General features: G+C 41.9%; 2 protein-coding genes across 3 annotated transcripts in view; one reads left to right on the forward strand and one right to left on the reverse strand.

Moving 5' to 3' along the window:
* Positions 1–287: 287 nt before the first annotated feature.
* LOC139311017 (solute carrier family 25 member 36-A-like) lies at positions 288–11,495 on the forward strand. Its single transcript, XM_070935333.1, has 7 exons — positions 288–683; positions 7,025–7,201; positions 7,805–7,882; positions 8,111–8,211; positions 8,436–8,502; positions 9,690–9,973; positions 10,071–11,495. The coding sequence occupies exons 1-7, from the start codon at positions 592–594 to the stop codon at positions 10,265–10,267; spliced, it is 996 nt and encodes a 331-aa protein (XP_070791434.1). The 5' UTR covers positions 288–591; the 3' UTR covers positions 10,268–11,495.
* Positions 11,496–14,782: 3,287 nt separating this feature from the next.
* The window catches only part of CLSTN3 (calsyntenin 3), a 39,444-nt gene continuing 34,092 nt past the window's right edge, over positions 14,783–20,134 (reverse strand). For both annotated transcript variants that reach the window (XM_070938411.1, XM_070938410.1), the window contains 4 exons: positions 19,793–19,938; positions 19,554–19,689; positions 15,847–16,064; positions 14,783–15,765 (listed from right to left, as the gene is read on the reverse strand). In XM_070938411.1, coding sequence (XP_070794512.1) covers positions 15,598–15,765; positions 15,847–16,064; positions 19,554–19,689; positions 19,793–19,938 — 668 coding nt within the window. In that variant the 3' untranslated portion in view covers positions 14,783–15,597. The remainder of the gene's footprint in view (positions 15,766–15,846; positions 16,065–19,553; positions 19,690–19,792; positions 19,939–20,134) is intronic.

Raw genomic sequence — 20,134 nt, forward strand, 5'->3', positions numbered from 1 at the left:
GAGAGGCTGCCACAAAGAAGAGGCGGTCAATTTATTTTCCAAAGCACCAGAGGGCAGGACAAGAATGGATGGAAGCTAATCAAGAAAGAAGCAACCTGGAATTAAGGAGAAACTTCCTAACAGTGAGGACAATTAACCAGTGAAACGATCTGCCTTGAGAAGTTGTGGGTGCTTCACAACTGTAAGTTTTTAAGAAGAGACTGGGCAGTCATTTGTCTGAAATGGTTAGAGGGTCTCCAGCTTGAGCAGGGGGCTGGACTAGAAGACCTCCAAGGTCCCTTCCAGTCTATCCTGATTGAGTATAGAAGAAGCTGCCCAGAGGAAGTGGAGCCAAGCAATTGAAAACTCGCCGAGAGCTTCGATTTGCGCGGAGAAGGAGGCGCCGGTCCTGCGTCAGCCGGGGCAAGGCGGGACTTGTGACACTCCCTCGGCCCCAACGCGCGAGAAAGTCTGCGTTACCGGCAGTATCGGACGAGGATTCCCGCAGGCTGCAGTGACTCCAAAAAAGGAGCCGGGCCTTGTGGAGCGCAGAAAAAAGCCTGCACTGCAATCCAGGCTCCACCAGCCGTGCCGAAGAGACGGGTGGGCGGAATGAGTCTTCGGCGGGAGCCCAGCCGGGCACATTGGCGCGAGTCAAGAGGGATGGCCCGCCACAGCACGGCTCTGCATCTCGTGGCAGGCGGGTGAGTAAGCCTACGGGCTTCTGAGCAAGATCCTGCGCGTGGGGCTCCGACGCGCGCCCTCTTGGCCCAGCGGCATTTGCTGCAGCGCAGACGGCTGGGCTGGCAAGAGCAGCGTGTTCGGGCGAGACCAAAGTACGTGCTTGCCAGCTAGGTGACCTTCGCAGTCCTGGCCATCTCTTAATAAGCATGGCGGGGGTTCTGAACACCACTGCTAAAAATTGGCTGGGCTGCGTGCCGCTGTGAACCAGTGACGTATACATTTTAGTAAAGGCGCGAAAGCTGCACGAACTTTCTCTAGAAGTCTCTTTCCTTGGACAGTGTGCGAGGAGGTTCAGAATCAATTGCTTTCTTATCGGCATTGCTGCTCAGCTTTCGTTATAACTGAGTTAGGATTTGTTGCACACCAGCTTCTCTGTTGGTGAGATGAGTTAAAATGAGCCGGCAGCGACTCTGAAACACTCCCAGAAATTTCGTTTTCCCCTACTCAAGTGGCAGAGTCAGGATGAATGCTACTGGTAGGAAATCTTCCATAAGTTTTTTTTAGCCAGAGGTATCCTTTTTCACCCTGCCCTCCTAGCCGCGTTTGGAGAAAGAGACCCGGATATACTGTGAACACGTGGGCAGCTTTTCAAGTACCCATCCCTTCACTACTATTGAAATCAATAAGAGATCAATTTATTTTGCCCAACTTAGAGAAGGTTTAAAACTACACCAGTGATGGGGGTGTGACTAAGGTCTGGACAAGATTGGCTATGAAGTCAGTGTACACCTCCTCTATGCCTTCCCCTGACTCTCCCGCTTAACCTATTCTTTGCCGATGGACTGTTCCATTAGCTTCCTGAAAGCAGTCATTTATAACTCTGGCAGTTCTTCAGAACTGTTATCTTTTATTTAGAGATTTAGAAATGCTGGGAATTGCCCTGAAGGTCAAGAAAAGCTCAACTAGAGCACATGAACACTCCAAAATGCTAATGTCTTCCAAGGCACAGGGGTACCAGGCAGAAAAGTACCAGGCACAGAAACCAGAAAGAAGGCTGGGGCTCAGGTCAATGCAACTGGCTGGAAGAGAAAGTTTTGAATTATTTCCGTTTGTTTTGAAGCATTGCTTAGACTTAGAGCAATAAACAATGAAAAGTAAGTTGTGAATGCTGTAAAAATGCTGAAAAAGAGGAGTAGATGCATATTTGGAGAAAAGTTAAAAATAAATATGGGGTAGTTTGTGGATGAAGAGGCTATCTGACATGTTTAATATATGTGTGGAAATTGCATCTATGCCTGAATATTTTTAAAAAATGCCATTATTCCCCCAGTGTTTTTCAACTTAAACAACTTTAAGTTTGTGGAATCTATTCCCAGAATTCTGGGAGTTGAAGCCCCCACATGGCTTAGTAGAGGGAATATTAATTGCCATTTTTGGCAACATGAGTTCCCAGTATGACTGCTGGAAAGTTTGTAGCGGTGAGTCATGCTATTCCAGTTTTCAAGCCACTGTCACAATCTGCTCTTCTGACCCACCATATTTCTCAGGGGTCGGCAATTAATTTTCCCAAGGGGCCACATGAGAAACTGGGACTGTTATGAAGGGCTGCCAGCACTGATGTTCTGCTGGCACCTCCCACCAATGATATCTGCCCCCTGCTTCTGCCACCCACCTCCACAGGCCAAATGTAGCACAGATCTAATATTTCTGCTATTTTGGGGACAAAATCCCAAGAGGACTGAAAAGATTTGATCCCCAAAGATAAGTTACCAAGTTTTATCAGTGAAAACCAAACATAAACAGAGGGAACTCCTTGATATTTGAGCAGAAGAAAGAGGAGGTGTGGATAGGAAGAATCCGAATAACAGTATTTCAGCATTTTTCAGCAAAGAATCCTCTAAGTACAAATAATATTTTTCTGCTATAGAAATTATTCTGTCTCTTAGCATAGAAACTGTTACCATGGTGCCTATGCTCATGCACTACTGTTTCTATTCTCTTTCCAAATAAAAATAATATTGGCCTGCATGATTGGTTTCCTACTCTGATCTACCTTGGAAAGCTGACATGGTTGTTGCCTTACAATTAGAGTTCCTTTTACACTCATATCAGACTCTATTTCTTGTATTCCAGTTCTGCAGCCACATTTACTTTACATTCAGGCTGCACAAATCCTGACAATAGCTAGTTGACATCCAAGAGACATAGAAAACCCACATTCTTTGCAGTTATCTAGGTTGAAAGGCAAATGATCCTTTGGCAAAATATTGGGGGCGAGGGGGAATTGGATGGAACTTTTTGGCATAGCCCAACACATGTTTTACATGGCAATTAATGGAAGCTTTTCCTGTGGCTGATGACATTGGGCAGGACTCGAACTACTATCACTTTCCTTTGTGTCGTGCAATTCAGGTAGTCCTTGACTTACTAGCACAATTGGGATGGGAATTTCTGTCACTGTGAGGTGGTTGTTCAGCGATTGACACCTGATTTTGATATTTTTTGCCGTTATTGTCATTAAAAGAATCCTATGCTTAATCCCATTAAGCAAATCCAGTTTCCCCCATTGACTTAGTTTGTCAGAAACTGCCTGGGAAGGTTAAAAACAGTAATTACGTGACCATGCAACCAGTGTAAATCAGGGTGGATTTGATTTAAATCGAGTTGATTTAAATCACAGTTTAAATCATGATTTAAATCACTAGTAAAAAGGCTTGATTTAAATCAACTCAATTTAAATCATAATTTTTAAAGAGCAACTGTCATCTCTGCTACTCCTTTGACCCACTGTTGACTCACCAATAGTCCCAGTGTTGCAGAATATACAGCCTCATGCTACCTAACTAAGCTCCATTTCATGCTGAATAAACTAAATTATTGATGTATCTTAAATAGAAAACTATCTTACGATTGATTTTTACCCCAAAAGTTTTTTATTAAAATAAATTCGATAAAAATAAAAAAAAATCTGATTTTTTTTTTATTTTTTTAAAAAAATCATTGATTTTTATCCATCCTGGTGTGGATATATGTTGGTTACCAAGTGATATAAATATATGTTGGTTACCAAGTGCCTGAATGCTGTAGTGGTCATAAGTACAAGGACCTATTATAAATAACTTTTTTGAGCACTATTGTACCTTCAAACAGTTGCTAAACAAATTTAATTAATTTAATTTAATTAATTAAATTTATATGCCGCCCCTCTCCAAAGACTCAGGGCAGCATATGATCGTAAATTGACAACTACCCATAGAGCTCTACTGTGAATGCATATTAAGAGCATATTGTAGGGGAAGAATGGTTTATGCTGAAATGATTTCCTACAGCTCTGGAGAGGGAAGCATGGCAAAGAGATTATGTGGGAGAGTCTATTTCTCCACTAGTAGTTGATTATAGTTTTATTGAAAAGCTGCCCTGGTATCTTGCTACTCTCTGTGCTTTGCACTGGCTGGTATCTGAAAAAAACACTTCAGTGCTACATAGTTAATTATAATTTCTCAGTATAACTTTCCATTATATTGAGGAAAAGAACAAAGAAGGCCGTGAAACTTTATAGACCAATAAAGGTATGAAGGTGCTGCAGAATTCCTTTCCTGGAAGTATTTAATCAGATGCTATTGTAGATTCCATAGTACCAGAATTCTGCACTAGATAGGGTGGGACTAGATGAACTTTAAGGTCTCTTCCAACCCTTACTTTATATGATTTCTTGATGGTTTTGATGTAGTAAATTAATATACAATAGCTGCTCCTCTAGGTAGGACTTGGCACTGAATTGTTCATATTGTGTTACTATCCTGGTCAAGATTAATTTAGGTGCCTGTGACCAATTTACTTACAGGTAATCCTAAACTTAAGACCACAATTGAGCCTAAAATTTCTGTTGCTAAGTGAGACATTTGTTAAGTGAATTTTGCCCCATTTTATGACCTTGCTTGCCACATTTGTTAAGTGAATCACTGCAGTTGTTAAATTAGTAACATAGTTGTTAAGTGAATCTGGGTTCCCCATTGGCTCCTTCTCAGAAGGTTTGCAAAAGGTGACCACATGACCCGGGACACTGCAATCGTCATAAATATGAGTCAGTTGCCAAGTGCCTGAATTTTGATCATGTGACCATGGCGATGCTACAACTGTCATGAAAGTGAGAAACGGCCACTATTTTCAGTGCTGTTGTAACTTTGAATCGTCACTAAATGAACTGTTGTAAGTCAAGGACTACCTGTATTACAAATTTTAAAAAGGTTTTCCCAGGATGGGTTTTTTTCTCTTCATTCTCTATCTTTCCACAGGATCCCAAGTTGATTTTTCTGTTATCTGGCTTAGAGCTACCTTTTGGACTTGACACAATCTCTGTCCAAACTGCGGCCTTATGCAATATTCATTGTTGATGACCCTGAAAGTCAGCCCGCAGGGGGTTTTTTTGTCTTACGGTGCTATATTAAAAAGAAAAGAGTCTGTTGACACCATTTCTGGTTTCCTACATTAATTAAAATACAGATTAGGATCTTGTTCAACCAAAAATAATGAGATGGGTTACAATTTTTTCCCTTTTTTCACATGTTACTAGTTACATATATATACAGATGTGTACAATACCAAACTTGTGAATTGAATCCTCCTTAAAGTCCTTGAATCAAAGCAGGGCCCTTGGGATCTCTTTAGATTCCATAATTATGATATGGTAAGAGATCGCAATTGGTCCCGGGGAGTTATGCCACTATTGAGCCTTTTGCCCTTAACCCCTTTGTCTTCCTGGTTTCTTTCTGCCTATGGAAAGGCTTTGCTTAGATTCGATATTCTTCAGTCCAATAGCCTATTTTACCTCTTTGGCCACATCAGTGTTGTTACTTTTGGTTCTATGATTGGCCACTCATTCCTTGCTCACTAATGGAATGGTGAGAAATTGTGTAGCCCAGATTTTATTCCGTGCAATTACATTTTCTTGCCATTTCCTTTTCTCTCTGGAGCTAGTTTGCAGAGGCCAGCTTAATGGAGGCTGCTCCAATAACTGCTGTTCCTTCTTTCTGCCATTCTTCTGCTAGTATGGGGGCAGATGACTACAGAGGGGAAGGTTAAAAAGTCAGCAAGAGTTCCCCATACTGCCAGAGATATTAGAATTAGTAAGTTTTTTCTTAGAGTGTTAAAAAATATCCAGCAATTGTAGAAGCCCAAATTATAGCGAAGTAGAAAAAGAGTTGTACGAACAGGCACCAAAAAGTAATTTCTAAGCCTGATTTTTTTTTATAAACAAGCAGATGAATGTAAACCTACCCAATTGCTAGTTAACAAGGCTTTTTCTTAGCAAATCACAAGGTGAAGTTGAGTGTTATGATTAAGAAGCTGTTCTAGAAACTCTGAGATTGTGAATTATAGTTTTACTTTGGGCATGAAACACAGCTGGGTGATTTTGGCCCAGTCTTTACACCAACCTACATCACAGAGTTGTTAATTGTTGTGCAAAAAAAATAAGAGAAAAAAGCATTCTGTATACCATATTGAATTGTACAAGATAAAGTTGGGATATAAATATTTATGCATATATAAAATAGCAAAAGCTGCATTATTGCCTGAACATAGTCAATTCCATAGTACATATGGCCAAAGATTGAACAAAAAGAAGATTATTTATTGGATGACTACTGATTATTTACTGGGGTAAAGAACAGTTGCCAAAGTGCACAGTAGCAGAAATCCTGCAAGCTGTGGCAAGACATGCAGGCAGCAAAATAAAGCTTGTTGAGCAATTTCTAGAAGCAAAGTTCACAAGTTTGGGTTTTCTCCCCCCCCTTTGGCATTTGCTTGGAACCATGGAACCAAGACGTCAGCATGTTAATCAACTGCAAATCTGGAAGCTGACGCATATTAATACAGCAGAGCAGTCCATGGAGAAAATAAAAATATAGGAGAGAGATGAAAATGGTGAGAGCTCCTGTGTCAGTCCTGGTGGACATAATCACACATACGATATTCCTACTTTCCCAATCAGTTTTCTTTTGATTATCATTCTTAACTGAAATGTCTAATCTGTAGACATTTCTAAAGCATCAAAGAATAAGATGCTTTGAATACAGATGCATTAATTGAGCTTGCAGTCAGAATAAAATGAGGGATTCTTGATTCTTTTTCTCTATCTTCATCTCAAATTATCTTTGGTAACAGAAGTTTATTGTCCTTTTGGTTAATATGCCAAACAATGAATGACTAAATTTTCTACTGGACATAACAGATAGCAGGTATATTTTTGTCCCTAAATATATGCTCAATCAATTTTGACAATTTTGGGTGTGTGTGTGTGTAATACGCCCTTGATTGGTGAACCATGTTGATTGTGCATTTCTTTTCTGTACTCCCACAGGTTAGGAGGAACAGCAGGAGCCATTTTGACTTGCCCATTGGAAGTGGTGAAGACCCGCCTACAATCCTCCACCTTGGCCCCAAGACCTGTTTGCCTACCTGCAGTACAGTTGCAAGGAGTGAATGGAACATTTGTCCGCCCAGGACTCCCCAGGATTGGCTTTCTTGAACTACTAAGGTGAACAATGTGGGAGAACAGATCTGTGTTACATGCAGTGGTGCGATTCAAATAATTTAACAACTGGTTCTCTGCCCTAATGACCAGCTAGGTGGGCATGGCCATGGTGGACGTGGCCAGGGATATGACAGGCAGCACTCAGCCTCCTGCAAAAAAGGACCGCAGGGGGGGACGTGCCACACCCTGTTTTGGGCCTAGTAGGCCTCCCTGCAGCCTCCTGGGAGTGAAAACAGGTTGCAGGGGGGGGGCGCACCACACCCCCATGCCCCGTTTTGGGCCTAGTAGGCCTCTCTGCAGCCTCCTGGGAGCGAAAATGTGCTGTGGGGGGCCTACGCCGCACCCCTCTGCATCACATTATGGGCCTAGTAGACCTCCCTGCACTTACCTGGGAGCCAAAAAGGGGCACGTGGGGACTCCTGGGAGGGGAGGGGAGGGGGCCAGCCAACAATTTAACTACCAGTTCATCCAAACTGGCCCGAACTGGCTGAATCCCACCACTGGTTACATGGGGAGCCTTGCTGATGTTCTCAGAAATTTCCAACTCTCCTCTACCTTGAAAGACAGGACAGAAAGTAATGTGCTCATTTACTCCTTTCTGAACAGAATCATTCTAGAGAAGGAAGGTGTTCGCTCCCTGTTTCGAGGCTTGGGACCTAATCTTATTGGAGTTGCTCCTTCCAGGTAAGATGGTTTGATGGAACAGGTAATTTATTTCTAATGATCCAAGCATAACTTTACAGAGCTTCTTATTGTAAGCCCCTACATATTATCAGAGGGTTCAGGTCCTTTTGATGCATGGCATCAATGGACTCTAAAAAAGCCCATGGCCTTTATATTGTTTTCTTGGTTTGTCATCCAAATTCAACTTTGCTTGGATTTTGAGATGCAATTTCCCCTTTCTACTTCTAGGGCCATTTATTTTGCTGCATATTCGGGAGCTAAGGAGAGACTCAACACGGTGCTTATGCCAGAGTCCAAGAAAGTTCACATGATTTCAGCAGCCTGTGCAGGTAAATTAATATCCCATGCATACAAATATGGGTTGCCACTAATCATTAAATGCCTTACCCTTAGTGAATAATCAGTATATACATCAGTATACATCAGCCTTTCTCAACCTTTTTACCTGGGAGGAATCTTTGAAATAATGTTCAGGTCTTAAGGACTTTTATAATCAATGTTTTATGTTGGCCCCTTTGACTTTTCTTCATCTGCTGTCATCTGCTGTCTGCAGGCATCACATCCGCCACTTTGACCAATCCTATCTGGTTAGTGAAGACTAGGATGCAACTGGAGCGCAGGTAAGGGCAGTGGGAAATGCACCTGTACAGGATCCTATTTGAGTCATGATCATTTCCAGGCAACATAAAAAACATTAGTTGCTTTTAAAACAACTAATTGCAAATGTAAAAAGGGAGATTTGTCAACTGTTACAACTAATCAGAGTACAAATACAGGTAGTCCTTGACTTATGACCACAATTAGGGCCCAAAATTTCTGTTGCTAACTGAGACAGTTCTTAAGTGAATTTTGCCTCATTTTACAACCTTTCTTGCCACAGTTAAGTAACTCACTGCAGTGGTTAAGTTAGTAACACGGTTGTTAAATGAATCTGACTTCCTCATTGACTTTGCTTGTAGGAAGGCCGCAAAAGGGGATCATGTGACACTGAGACACTGCAACTGTCATAAATATGCATTAGTTGCCAAGTGTCCAAATTTTGATCACCTGACCATGCTGCAACAGTGAAAAACTGTCATAAGACCTTTTTTTTCAGTGCCGTTGTAACTTTGAACAGTCACTAAATGAACTGTTTTAAATCGAGGACTACCTGTAGATTATCCTGCGCTTAAGCACAACATTCAGAGTTCTAGGAACTCCAGCCTTTTTTTAAATTTCCCTTAGAGTTACAAATAAATGCTTGAATGCCTTGGGCATTTCAGAAGCTCGATATGCACAATATTTTCCATGGTTAAAATTTCAGTTCTTACAGAGTCCCCCCGTGTCTCCTGAAGTCTACATTATGTAAAATACCATGTTTCTCGAAAAAGAAAGCCAGGTCTTATTTTCTTTTGACCCCCCCAAAAAACAGCTAGGCCTTCTTTTTGTGGGGTTCTAGTTATTGACTCACCTCGCGGTGGTGGCACTGACAGCCCCACCCAGCAGAAGCCCGCTGCCAGCCCACTTCTTCTGCAGCCACTTGCCACCACTCACACGCATCGCCCCGGCCTCCGTTTTATCTTTAGATGCCTGCCGGAAGGCATCTGCAGCTGATAACAGAGCTCCGGATAAGTAAATAAAGGAAATCTTCCAAAACAGGTTATTTTTTAAAATTGCTTGATTTGTCTGATTTAAATAGGTTGCAGAATGTAGGTGTTTGAATTCAAGTTTTAGCTGCAGCATTAGATACCCATTTTTAATATTGAAAAAGCATAGCCAGCGACATTGACAATACGAAGCAAAATCTTTCCTTCCTTCCTTCCTTTAGAGGCAGAAACGAGAGGTGCACCAGTGGCCTTCAGTGTGCCATGCGTGTCTACTACAAAGAAGGTCTGCGTGGCTTTTACCGCGGGGTTACTGCCTCCTATGCTGGTGTCACTGAAACAGTGATTCACTTTGTGCTTTACGAGGCTTTGAAGCAGCGACTCAGGGAACATCAGCTGCTCTTGACTCCATCAGTTGTCTTATCGCTCAGTGGTCAAGACTTCTGCGGGCTGATGGCAGCAGCGGCTTTCTCCAAAACATGTGCTTCGTGCATTGCCTATCCACATGGTGAGTTGCTCTGAGCTTCATGCTCTCCATTGAACCCATCTGACCATAACGAGCTTCCTGCCATCCTTACACTCATTTTCTGTTTTACTTTCCACAGAGGTTGTTCGAACACGGCTACGTGAGGAAGGATATCGTTACCGCTCCTTTGTGCAAACTCTCCAGCTTGTGGCCAGAGAAGAAGGCCCCTTAGCTCTTTATCGTGGACTTTCAGCTCATCTTCTTCGTCAGATCCCCAATGCTGCAATTATTATGGTTACCTATGAGCTGATTATTCACTTGGCAACCAAAATGTGATTCCTTTCTATTCTTGCCAGGTGGCTTAAGCTGTTAAAGGCTTTGAAGGGCACGGTGGTTTAATGGGTGCACTTCCCCATTCCATTACAGCACATAAACCCTGTAAGAAAAGCCTAAAAAGTTAGGAGCCTTCTGTAATGGGTGGTTTTGAAGGCTTGGTAAGTGAAAGACACGTTCAGCTGCTCTTGGCCTTTATCAGGCATTTAAAGGCACGGACAAAAGAGCACATACAGATCACAAACCAGGACAGGTGTGGAATTTACTATGCAGATACGTTTAGAAGAAAACATCTCTGGGTGAATGCTTCCAAGGTCTCACAAGCCAGATGATCAATAGGCCCATCATGCAGTTTAGTGCACTGAAAGTGTTATGCTGTACTCTTCGTAGGGCTGGAACTGATCTGGTCAACTGAGTGGGAAAATAGTTTTTAAGAGAAACAGTACAAAGAAGACTGGACTTTTTATTGGAAGGAGATTAGTAGATTTGGATCTCAAATCAGCTAGTGATAAGACCTTTATAGATACAGCAATGTTTCTGTTTTGAGCCTACCAGAATAACAAGTTGTTTATCCTCTAGGCAGGAGTCCCCAACCCCTGGGCTGCAGCCCACTACCAGGCCGCGGCCCATTCAGAACTGGGCTGTGCAAGCAGCAGGTAAGTGTGTGCACGCGCACACGAAGTGTCATTTTGCATTAGTGGTGGACACCCGCCTTCATGCGCAAAGCAACATTAGCTCCAGCGGCGTGTGCGTGTGCCTGGCACTCATGCAAATGGTGCTTTATGCACTCTCACCCGCCTACAGCTCAGAACCATCCTCTTCCCCCACTGCCAGTCTGTCAAGCTGGAAAGGTTGGGGACCGCTGCTCTAAAGGTTGGTGGGGAACTTGTGCCCTCCCACTTCATGTTTTTCTCCATGTTCATAGGAAACATAGTGACATTAAGGACTGCAAAATGAGTTCCTTGAGATAATGCTGTTCATGGACTACCTTTGTGTTTAACTTCTCAGGCTTTGTTTACACTTCTTGATTTGTAGATTTTAACTTCCCTAACAGGGTAAAAAAAAAAATCAAGTGGAGAAGAAATATGTTGGCAGCTATTCAGAATTCTCCATGTGGGAGAGAGTTGTACAATGTCAGTGAAGAGAATATTCTGAAATTGGACTCTAGCACACCCTCCAGTTGAAAGCTTGTGCTGGGATTTCTGTCTGTATGAGGTTTTTAAAAATACAAAAAAAGAGTTATGAATAAAACTGCAGTTTTGAGAGTTTGTTCATACGCACTATGACATATTTTAAGAAATGAAACCAGGCTTTAAGAGAGATTGATTGGGGTTTTTATCCCACCACAATTTTGCAACTTCTAGTACTTATTTATCATAAATTAATATAAAAGAGAAATGGAAGGGAGTGACCTCCCCTTTGATTATTTCAGGTGGCATCCACAAATGGAAGCTCTGGCCTAAGAATTTCCACTTGTGAAAAATTAAAAGAATCCCATGGATTTCTCATCTCAACTCTCACACCTTTAGAATAAGCTCTTTAGCTCAGGTTTTCCAGGGTCCCCCTGAGACTTTGACTATCCTCCCTGTAGGAACCTTTCACTCCTAATAGGTGCCACCCAATTCTGGAGCAACACAGAGTCAGGATTTTCAAACTCTGTTTTCCATTGAATCCTTGGGTTCTGTAAGAAGTTGATGCTATTTCCTAAGAGACTAAAGGCAAAGAGAAAAAAGTTTACTTGAACTTCGCAAATTTACTACAGTACTAAGGCTTTCCTTCTAGATTGAGTTCTGAGTTTAAATTTTGAGAGAGAGAGGGAGATACACACAGATACAGAGATATACACACGTATATAGCTGAATATGTAGTCGTAGGTGCTGCCTGTGATGTGGGAGACTCAGGTTCAAATCCTGGGTAGTACCTATCTTACTAGTAGGGTCCTTGAACAAAGATCCTCTAAAATCTTCACTTGCCAACCTCAAAATATGACTGACATGAACTAGGAGAGTCACGTCAGCTCGGACATTGCCTGGATTAACAAAGTCCATGTCAGATGTTGAGGAACCAGGACGATCTGATAAGTGGGCTACTGAAGCAAACCATACTTTGATGAGACTCGAGAACCTGGAACTGATGGAATGCTAGTACAACAGCAGACGTAATGAAAAGGATATATGAAGCGTATGAAGAAATTATGGATATACGGAAGACCTGCATCCATACTGAGAAATTGCTAGTTATCCTATGCTTCAACACAGTGAAGAGGAAGCTGCTATTAGTTTGAAATAGGCCAGCCATACATTACATTCCAGACTCAAGAAAAGCCAGAAAAATGATGATTTGCAGCCAAACCTTGAAGCTGGAATGTCACTACTGAGTATGAGAAACTGGAGAATTGCCAGACTCTGAAGAAGGAACTGGAGAGGAAGTAGAAAGTCATGCTAAAGTGGTCCCAATGATGGTAGGAGCACTTGGGGCTGTGACACCTAAATTGGGAGAGTGGCTCCAACAGATCCAAGGAACGATGTCCAAGCTCTTCGCCCAGAAGAGTGCAGTGCTAAGAAAAGCTAAGATAATATGCAGAATCCTCAGACTCTCAAGAGTTCTGGTAGAGGGCCAGAGATTGAGGAAGACATGCACCATCCACAACTGTGAGAAGGGTCTCTCTGTGTATGTGTGTGCGTGCGTGTATACACTATAATATACAATTATATATTTCTGACATGCAAACATAGTTACATAGACACTATATATCTATACCTACGTACACATGTATATAAATATTCTGGAATATATACACCACACACACACAAAGTAACACTTCTGATTTAGGTTACCAGTTCTTTGACCAAGTAGCCTTGTCCAGCTTTTTTTTTTTTTAAATTTGATTTATATGCCACCCTTCTCCGGAGACTCAGGGCGGCTTACAATGCGCTAAGCAATAGCCTTCATCCTTTTGTATATTTTATACAAAGTCAGCTTATTGCCCCCACAAACTGGGTCCTCAATTTACCTACCTTAGAAAGGATGGAAGACTGAGTCAACCTTGAGCCTGGCGAAATTCAAACCTGCAGTAATTGCAGGCAGCTGGTCTTAATAGCAGGGTGCTTTAGACTACTGTACTACCAAGGCTTCCCTAAAAGTCTTGAGCTCTGCACATTCTACTGTTGTGCTTGCTAAATAAATCCTGCAATTCACAGACTTTAGGCAAAGGAGACTTCTGAAGTGGTCAACGGTTTTGCTCAGTGACTTCCCAGCTAGTTACCCAAGTTTAACTCTCATTCACTTTTCCATTCCATTTTCACATATTCTCTCCCTTTTCCTAACAGAAGATCCTGTGCTCTGGCCTGACCTCCTATACCTTCCAGGCTCTGTTGGTAGACCAGAGCTTCCTGTGGCTGGGAAAGGAACAGAGGGAGCAAGATCCAGCTATGATTGGGAGAAGGATCCTCACTCACACACACACACACACACACACACACACACACAAGCATACACACATTTCCCTCACTTTTCTGGGCTTTAAAAGTTGAAATTTACTGGTACTCACCTTTCCAAGCAGAGTTTGAGCTCAACACTCAAAACCCCTTCAAAACCGTTGTTCCAAATGGTCAAGGTCCAGGAAAACTCACCCACAGACTCAATGGGTCTGCTACCAGCAAGAGAGGCTTACCTGGGCCAGGTCCATTGATCAGGTTAGCTTAGAGTCCCATGTTTGGGTGCCAAATTGTTGGAAGAAATGTCCATCTGGGTTCAGTTCCAAGTGGGGAGAAAGACACTGGAAACATGGAGGCTGTTTGGAAAGATGGTTTAATGGTGGACAGGAGCACATGGTTTGAGGTCCTGGGCAACTGAGCACATGGAGAGGGAGAGGGAGGGAGGGAGAGAGAGATTGATTGATTTATACCCTCTCTTGGGCTTTGAATGTGCTTCCTATTCCTGTTGCAAGGGCATGTATTCTGATTGGTTGTCAGGCTTCCATGGGGCCATGCAGGGGTAACTTTGTAGGCTGTCTTGAGTCCCAGGCTTGGTTGAACCTTGCTGGGTGATGCAATCTTCCCAGGTGCCATGTGATGAGATGGGTAGAGGGCTAATTCTATTATGTCCTAAGGGTGAAGGTCTTTTATTTTGTAGATAAACAGGCCCAGCCTTTTGACTTGTAGATAGGTTGGTCACAGTCTTTCTGGGGCTATTAACAAAGGTGGGGGCTGCTTTCCAAAAGCATGTTTCTCCTTTTCTCATCCAAGGACGTATAATATTCTGCCTTTTTAATATTTCCTAGAATATTTCATTCTTCTAGGAGAAGGGTGGGTGCTAACTTTCTATACCTAAAAGTCTTGAGCTCTGCACATTCTACTCTTCTGCTTGCCAAATAAATCCTGCAGTTCACTTTGCCCTTGTATCCCTTTGCCCTATTTTCACTACACCAGGTAAAAGCTTTTGCAAGACAACAAAGCTTGTTTCAGAAAAAAGAGGCTCCAAAACGCAGAGTATACATTTTTAAAATCCTTTTTTATTTTAAAATGTGTTCCATTCCCTTTTCCATATCATATTTCCTTCACTTGCTTGAATATTATTGACAATTTTACAAAGCGACACAAGCTGCAGGGGTTTTTATTTTTTGTTTCTTTGCATCAAACAAGAATCTCAAACAACAACATTGAAAAAATATACAATATTATATATATATAGTATTTTGGGAATTCTGATGTAACCCTTGTGTTGTCCCTCCCTGCTCCTTTCTCATTTCTCTCTGCTTTGCTTACATAGCATGCCAATTCATTTTAGCCTTCTCAAGTGTGGTGGCAATCCTAAACTGGGAATTGAGTCAAGGGGCCCTGCCCCACCAGTCCAAGCAAAAAGCTTGTAAGTTGAGAAGAAGTAGGAATTTTAGAAGAGAGAAGGGCTCTTCTTCTGAGCCCTGCTGTTTGATTGTTTTTAATGAAGATCAACATGGATACACTTTGGGCCCAGGGAAGCACTAACCTCAAGAGGCAGAGCAGAGCCAGAGCAAAATCAGTGGCTAACATAGGATAAAATATACAGTAATGCTCTCGGCAGAGCTCCCACTTGTTTCAATGAGCTAAGGAACTTCCTTGAAGATTGACCCCCAATGGTAATTTAGAGGGAGAAGATGCCAACTACGTCTTTTGCCTCATGCACCAAAACTGTCCTCGCCAGTCCACTGTGCAAACAATGGAAAAAACAGGAGGAAGGGGAGGGGGTAAAATGTAAATAGAGAAAATGTGTAGAAACAGGCCATATCCCCAATTATTAAATATAAGCACGACCTTTTGGTGGTGGTCCGCTTTTACCCCATCCATTATATCCCTCTAGTAGCGACGAGAGGCATCATGCTTGCCCACAATGCGCCGCTCATCGATGGCATTGCTGGCTAGGCTGTCTGGTGATTCAGAATCGCTGCTGTCTTCCTCTTCAGCTGCTTCCCTGGCTTTGGATTCATTGGCCTCTGCTGCTCTTTCCTGGCAGCTCTGATATGACTGCGGAAGAGAAAGGATGCAGGGAGTGATCCAAGTTAAAACATGGCCTCTTCCCACCCATCCATCCCGTCTTTCACTCACCTCCATGGGGTTGACAATAATGGTGAGAGCAGAGTCATCCCAGAACATCTCGTTCTCCTTGGCCCTGGCACTCCCCTGGCTTCCTGCAGACTCCCCAGCGCCCTCCCGTTCACTCCCTCGCCTGTGCAAGGAATGGATGCGCAGCACACCCAGGATTACCATCAGTGCCAGGAAGCCCACGCACACCACAATGATTATAGTGGCAGCACTAGGAACCACTGCAGAATAGAAAAGAGAAGAGAGAGCCCAAATCAGTTGGGGAAATAATGTTTGGTGGGCACTTTTGAGGGGGAGGGTCATATAAAACGCATAAACAACTTTTTGCAGGAGGCAAAAATCTATTAGAGAATGAAAATGTAAGAGAGATGGCATGAATATACAAAAAGGATCCCCAAATTAGTGGTAGGTTCAAAGGCTTGATCGCTGTATTAGAATCAGAAATCATAGAAAGCAAAGGTAAGTGGAAAATATTACTAACAAAAATTGAAATAGCAGTAGAACTGTTTAAAACCTTTCAAGATGGTATAGTTGCCTGTGCTCATAAGCAGGTATGGAAAAGCAGCTGCTTGTGCCTATAAAAAATAAAGGTAAAGGAGTCCCTGCAGATTTTACTCTTCTAGTTGACTAGTGGGTGCGCTTCTCTGTTTCAAGGGCCACTGAGCCAGTGCTGTCTGAAGACATTTCTGCGGTCCTGTGGCTAGCATGATGTCACGGAGCACTATTACCTCCTCACCGAAGTGGTACCTATTTATCTACTCACATCTGCATGCTTTCGAACTGCTAGGTTGGATAGAGTGGGTATGGGACCTCACCCCATCACACAACTCAGGTCTCGAACCTGGGCTGCCAGTTTTCCAGCTGACGAGCCCAGCATCTTAACCACTGAGCCTTCACCCTGTCCTCTGTGCCTGTTAAGCAGGTGTGGGGAAAATGGTGGGCAAGGGAGGGAATCCATTTTCCTTCTCCCCGTTTTACTTAAAAGAGGAACTCAGAGGAACATTTGAGGCCAAACCACCCACACAGAATCCAGTTGCCTTCATTCTTCTTTATCTTCACCCAGGTTTACAAAAGTCAGGTTACACTGTCTTCGAAGAGACAGTGACAGGAAGTGCTACAGTAATTCTGTAATGGAGAAAATAAATGTAGCAAATAAAAAAGTTTGGTTTAGTAGTTAACTAAACCAAGTTTAGTAGTTTGTAGTGCCAGGCTACAAACCAGTGAGTTCTAGACCCATCTTAGGTATGAAGCCTGCTGGCTGATCTTCAGGCTCCCTCTCAGCCTTAGGAAGGAAACAATGGCAAACCATTTCCAAAAACTCTTGCCAAGAAAACTGCAGGGACTAGTCCAGGCAGTCACAAGGAAAAACTGACTCAAGGGCATAAAAGGAAAAGTTTTTTACCTCCCTATCTTTTGGACATGACCAGGGTCAATCTGAATTCCTTTCTTTGCTTAATTCTATCAGACCCAAACTGATCTCCTTGCAAGCCCAAATAACCAAAGAACATGAACCGTGAGTCCAAGGACAGCCCAAGTAAAGCAATTCCAACATCCCAAGCTCAATCAGCCTGATGTCCTCAACACTCCCTCTCCCTCCTGTTTCCCAACCCTGCTGCTGCTCCTGAAAGGGCAGTTTTGCCCAACAATAGAAATAACCGCAGGGACAGAGACAAGAACCTGCCTAGCTTTCCTTAAATTGCCCAGCAAATCAGAGTTTCCTTCCCCTTCTATAAAAATCTTCACTTTCTTGTTGTTCGGGGGGGGGGGGGTTGTCCCTCTTTCTATACTTCTCAAAACAGTTCAGCCTCAAGGTTATGAAGTTATTAAACTGCTAAATAAGAATTGCAAAAAAAATAACTTTGTTAATCATTTAAGTGACTATGATGCCATTAAAACAACAAATGCTTTATGGCCAAGGGTCTCTTCCCTCCAATCACCAGGACCCAAAGATTAATCATAGCAATGCAGTTTTGCTCAAATATATTCTGAATGCAATTATTGGCTGTTCGTGAAATCTGGGCAAGTGGTCTTATTTTACCTGTACATTGGGCTTAATTTATTCCTTGATGAATGTAAGACTCTCTTGAAAGATTCTTTCTCGATTTACAGACTTCCTAAGGTATTCCCTCTCCATAATTGGTCTGAATAAAATTATATGGATGAATCCATTTGAGGTCTGCTGGGTCTCATCTGTTTGGGCCCTAAAATTGTATCTGCTAACCTGCTTTCTCTTGTTATCATGTCATAGTCTGTACTTAGTATATCAACATGTTTTAATGTGATGACTTATCAAGGCAAGCATGGAAACCAATTAGGGGATATACAAGGGATAAAAAAGAAACATGAGACACCAAAACAAAATCAGCACGACCAATCTACAAAGCAGAATGAAAACCGACCAGTTGACACACAATCTGTAGAAAGGAAACCAGGATGGAAGTCAAACCCACAAAAAGAAAACAAAAAAAGAAATAGGTTGTATAAAAATAGAAATTTCTAACTCAAGCAACAGTGAAGCCAGTGACTTTAAAATATGAATAATTATGTGAAAACATAGAGGAGGCGACATATTGGTCAATATCATCCTGAGGATAGTGGCAGATCTCTGCATTGCCGTAATTTTGGGACGTGGAAAGAGCCTCAAATTGATGGATTTGAATTATCTACTTTGAAATTTCTTTTTGTGTTGATAAATATATTATAATTATCTTGAATCATAAGGCAAGAGAATCATGCTGGGGCATGCAGAAGATCCGGTTGTTACCCACTACGATGATGGAAATCAATAATCCTGATGAAACCCACAATTATTATTATATGGAATATAATTATAATGTCACTCGGGTGGTTGTTTTTACTTTTATACATATAAGAAGATATTTATTACTGATGGGGGCAGATATGATTGAAGATCTTGAATAAACTGTTGCATCAGTAAGCTATGTTACCCTATTATGGATGTTGGTTTTAACAATCCAGTGGAAAGACCTCAAAGAAGATATTATATGGACTATAAATTTAAAGTTATTGTCTTTTCTTTTTTTTTATTTAGATATAATGGAATATATATATATATATATTTAAGTAGTGTGGGCAGTGAATTAAAGATATTAAGAATTGTTGTGTATGGTAAATTTGCAGGACAGTGGGTGAATAAGCTAACTACAGACTGATTAGTTTAAGAAAAGGGATTTTTAAGTGATATATTTAGGGGAGTGGAGGAAATGGATAGAGTGGAATAAATGTTAAATTAGATTTTAAGGGGAGGCCGCTTTGAAATGTTATAGTAATATATATAGAAGATTAAATATTAAAGTAGGATTTATCGTATAGTTTTAAAGTGGAAGGTGGTTTTGAATTGTTGTAATAATATATAGATATAAAACACTATTATGTTAAATTAGAAGTTATTTTATAATAGTTATAGTATAATGTTTTTTTTTTTTTTTTTGTTCTCTTCTTTTCTGAAACGTATGGATAAAGGGGGATGTTATGATATTTATAATATTTTTAGTAAGTAAAGGTCAGTATTTTGAGGAGGGAGTAAGTAATCTGTTATGAATTAGGGGTTTTTTTTGTTACGAAGAAGTCACAGGGGGGGATGGGTGGGGAGGGGGGGTTAGGGAGGGGGAGGGAGAGGGGGGGGAAAAAGGGGGAAAAATTTGTATTTGAAAACTTTTTCAATAAAAAAAAAAAAAACATGTACATACTGGAATTACGATGAACATTAGCCAGACTGTGCCCAGAGAGCTCTGGAGGCAGATGGTGGCCTCGATGTGTGAACTGCTGGCCACTCATAATGTGGTTGGGATGAGCGCCTCGATTCATATTGTGGAGGACATTCACCTGCAGAGAGAAATTAACTAGGTTCAAATTACTTTATATCCAACTGGCTCTACTTCAGTTATTCATGACTTCTGAGTGTCACATACTCTCTTGTGAAACTTACCTCAACAGTGAACTCATTGCTGGAGTAACGCCCATTCATCTCAGTGCAAGAAAGACGAAACTTTCTTTCATAAAGGGCTGCTCCACGGCGGATGCAATAGGAGATCTGGTGAAGGATTTCTTCATACACAGCTATGCTCTCCACCCCTAGATGTGGGAAAAGAACATCAAGACTCAGGTGTGAAAAAGGATGGCAAGTGGACCATGTTCAGAATTGGCTGTTTTTCTGCTCTGTGTTTCATGAGATGTTATTATATTTTACTTTATATTAAATTTATAAACTGCCTAGGGATGGGATGGGATGGGATGGGATGGGAAGAGGAGGGGGAGGGGGAGGGAGGGA

The sequence above is a fragment of the Pituophis catenifer genome, unplaced genomic scaffold, assembly GCF_029215685.1.
Source record: "Pituophis catenifer annectens isolate HBS135680 unplaced genomic scaffold, rPitCat1.0.hap2 SCAF_2, whole genome shotgun sequence".
Taxonomy (NCBI): domain Eukaryota; kingdom Metazoa; phylum Chordata; class Lepidosauria; order Squamata; family Colubridae; genus Pituophis; species Pituophis catenifer.

Excerpts from the sequence above, each read along its gene's own strand:
- LOC139311017 (XM_070935333.1), top strand. The coding sequence starts at position 592 with ATGAGTCTTCGGCGGGAGCCCAGCCGGGCACATTGGCGCGAGTCAAGA. Across the intron at positions 8,503-9,689 it reads AGGATGCAACTGGAGCGCAG|AGGCAGAAACGAGAGGTGCA; the intron begins GTAAGGGCAGTG and ends TCCTTCCTTTAG. Across the intron at positions 9,974-10,070 it reads GTGCATTGCCTATCCACATG|AGGTTGTTCGAACACGGCTA; the intron begins GTGAGTTGCTCT and ends TACTTTCCACAG.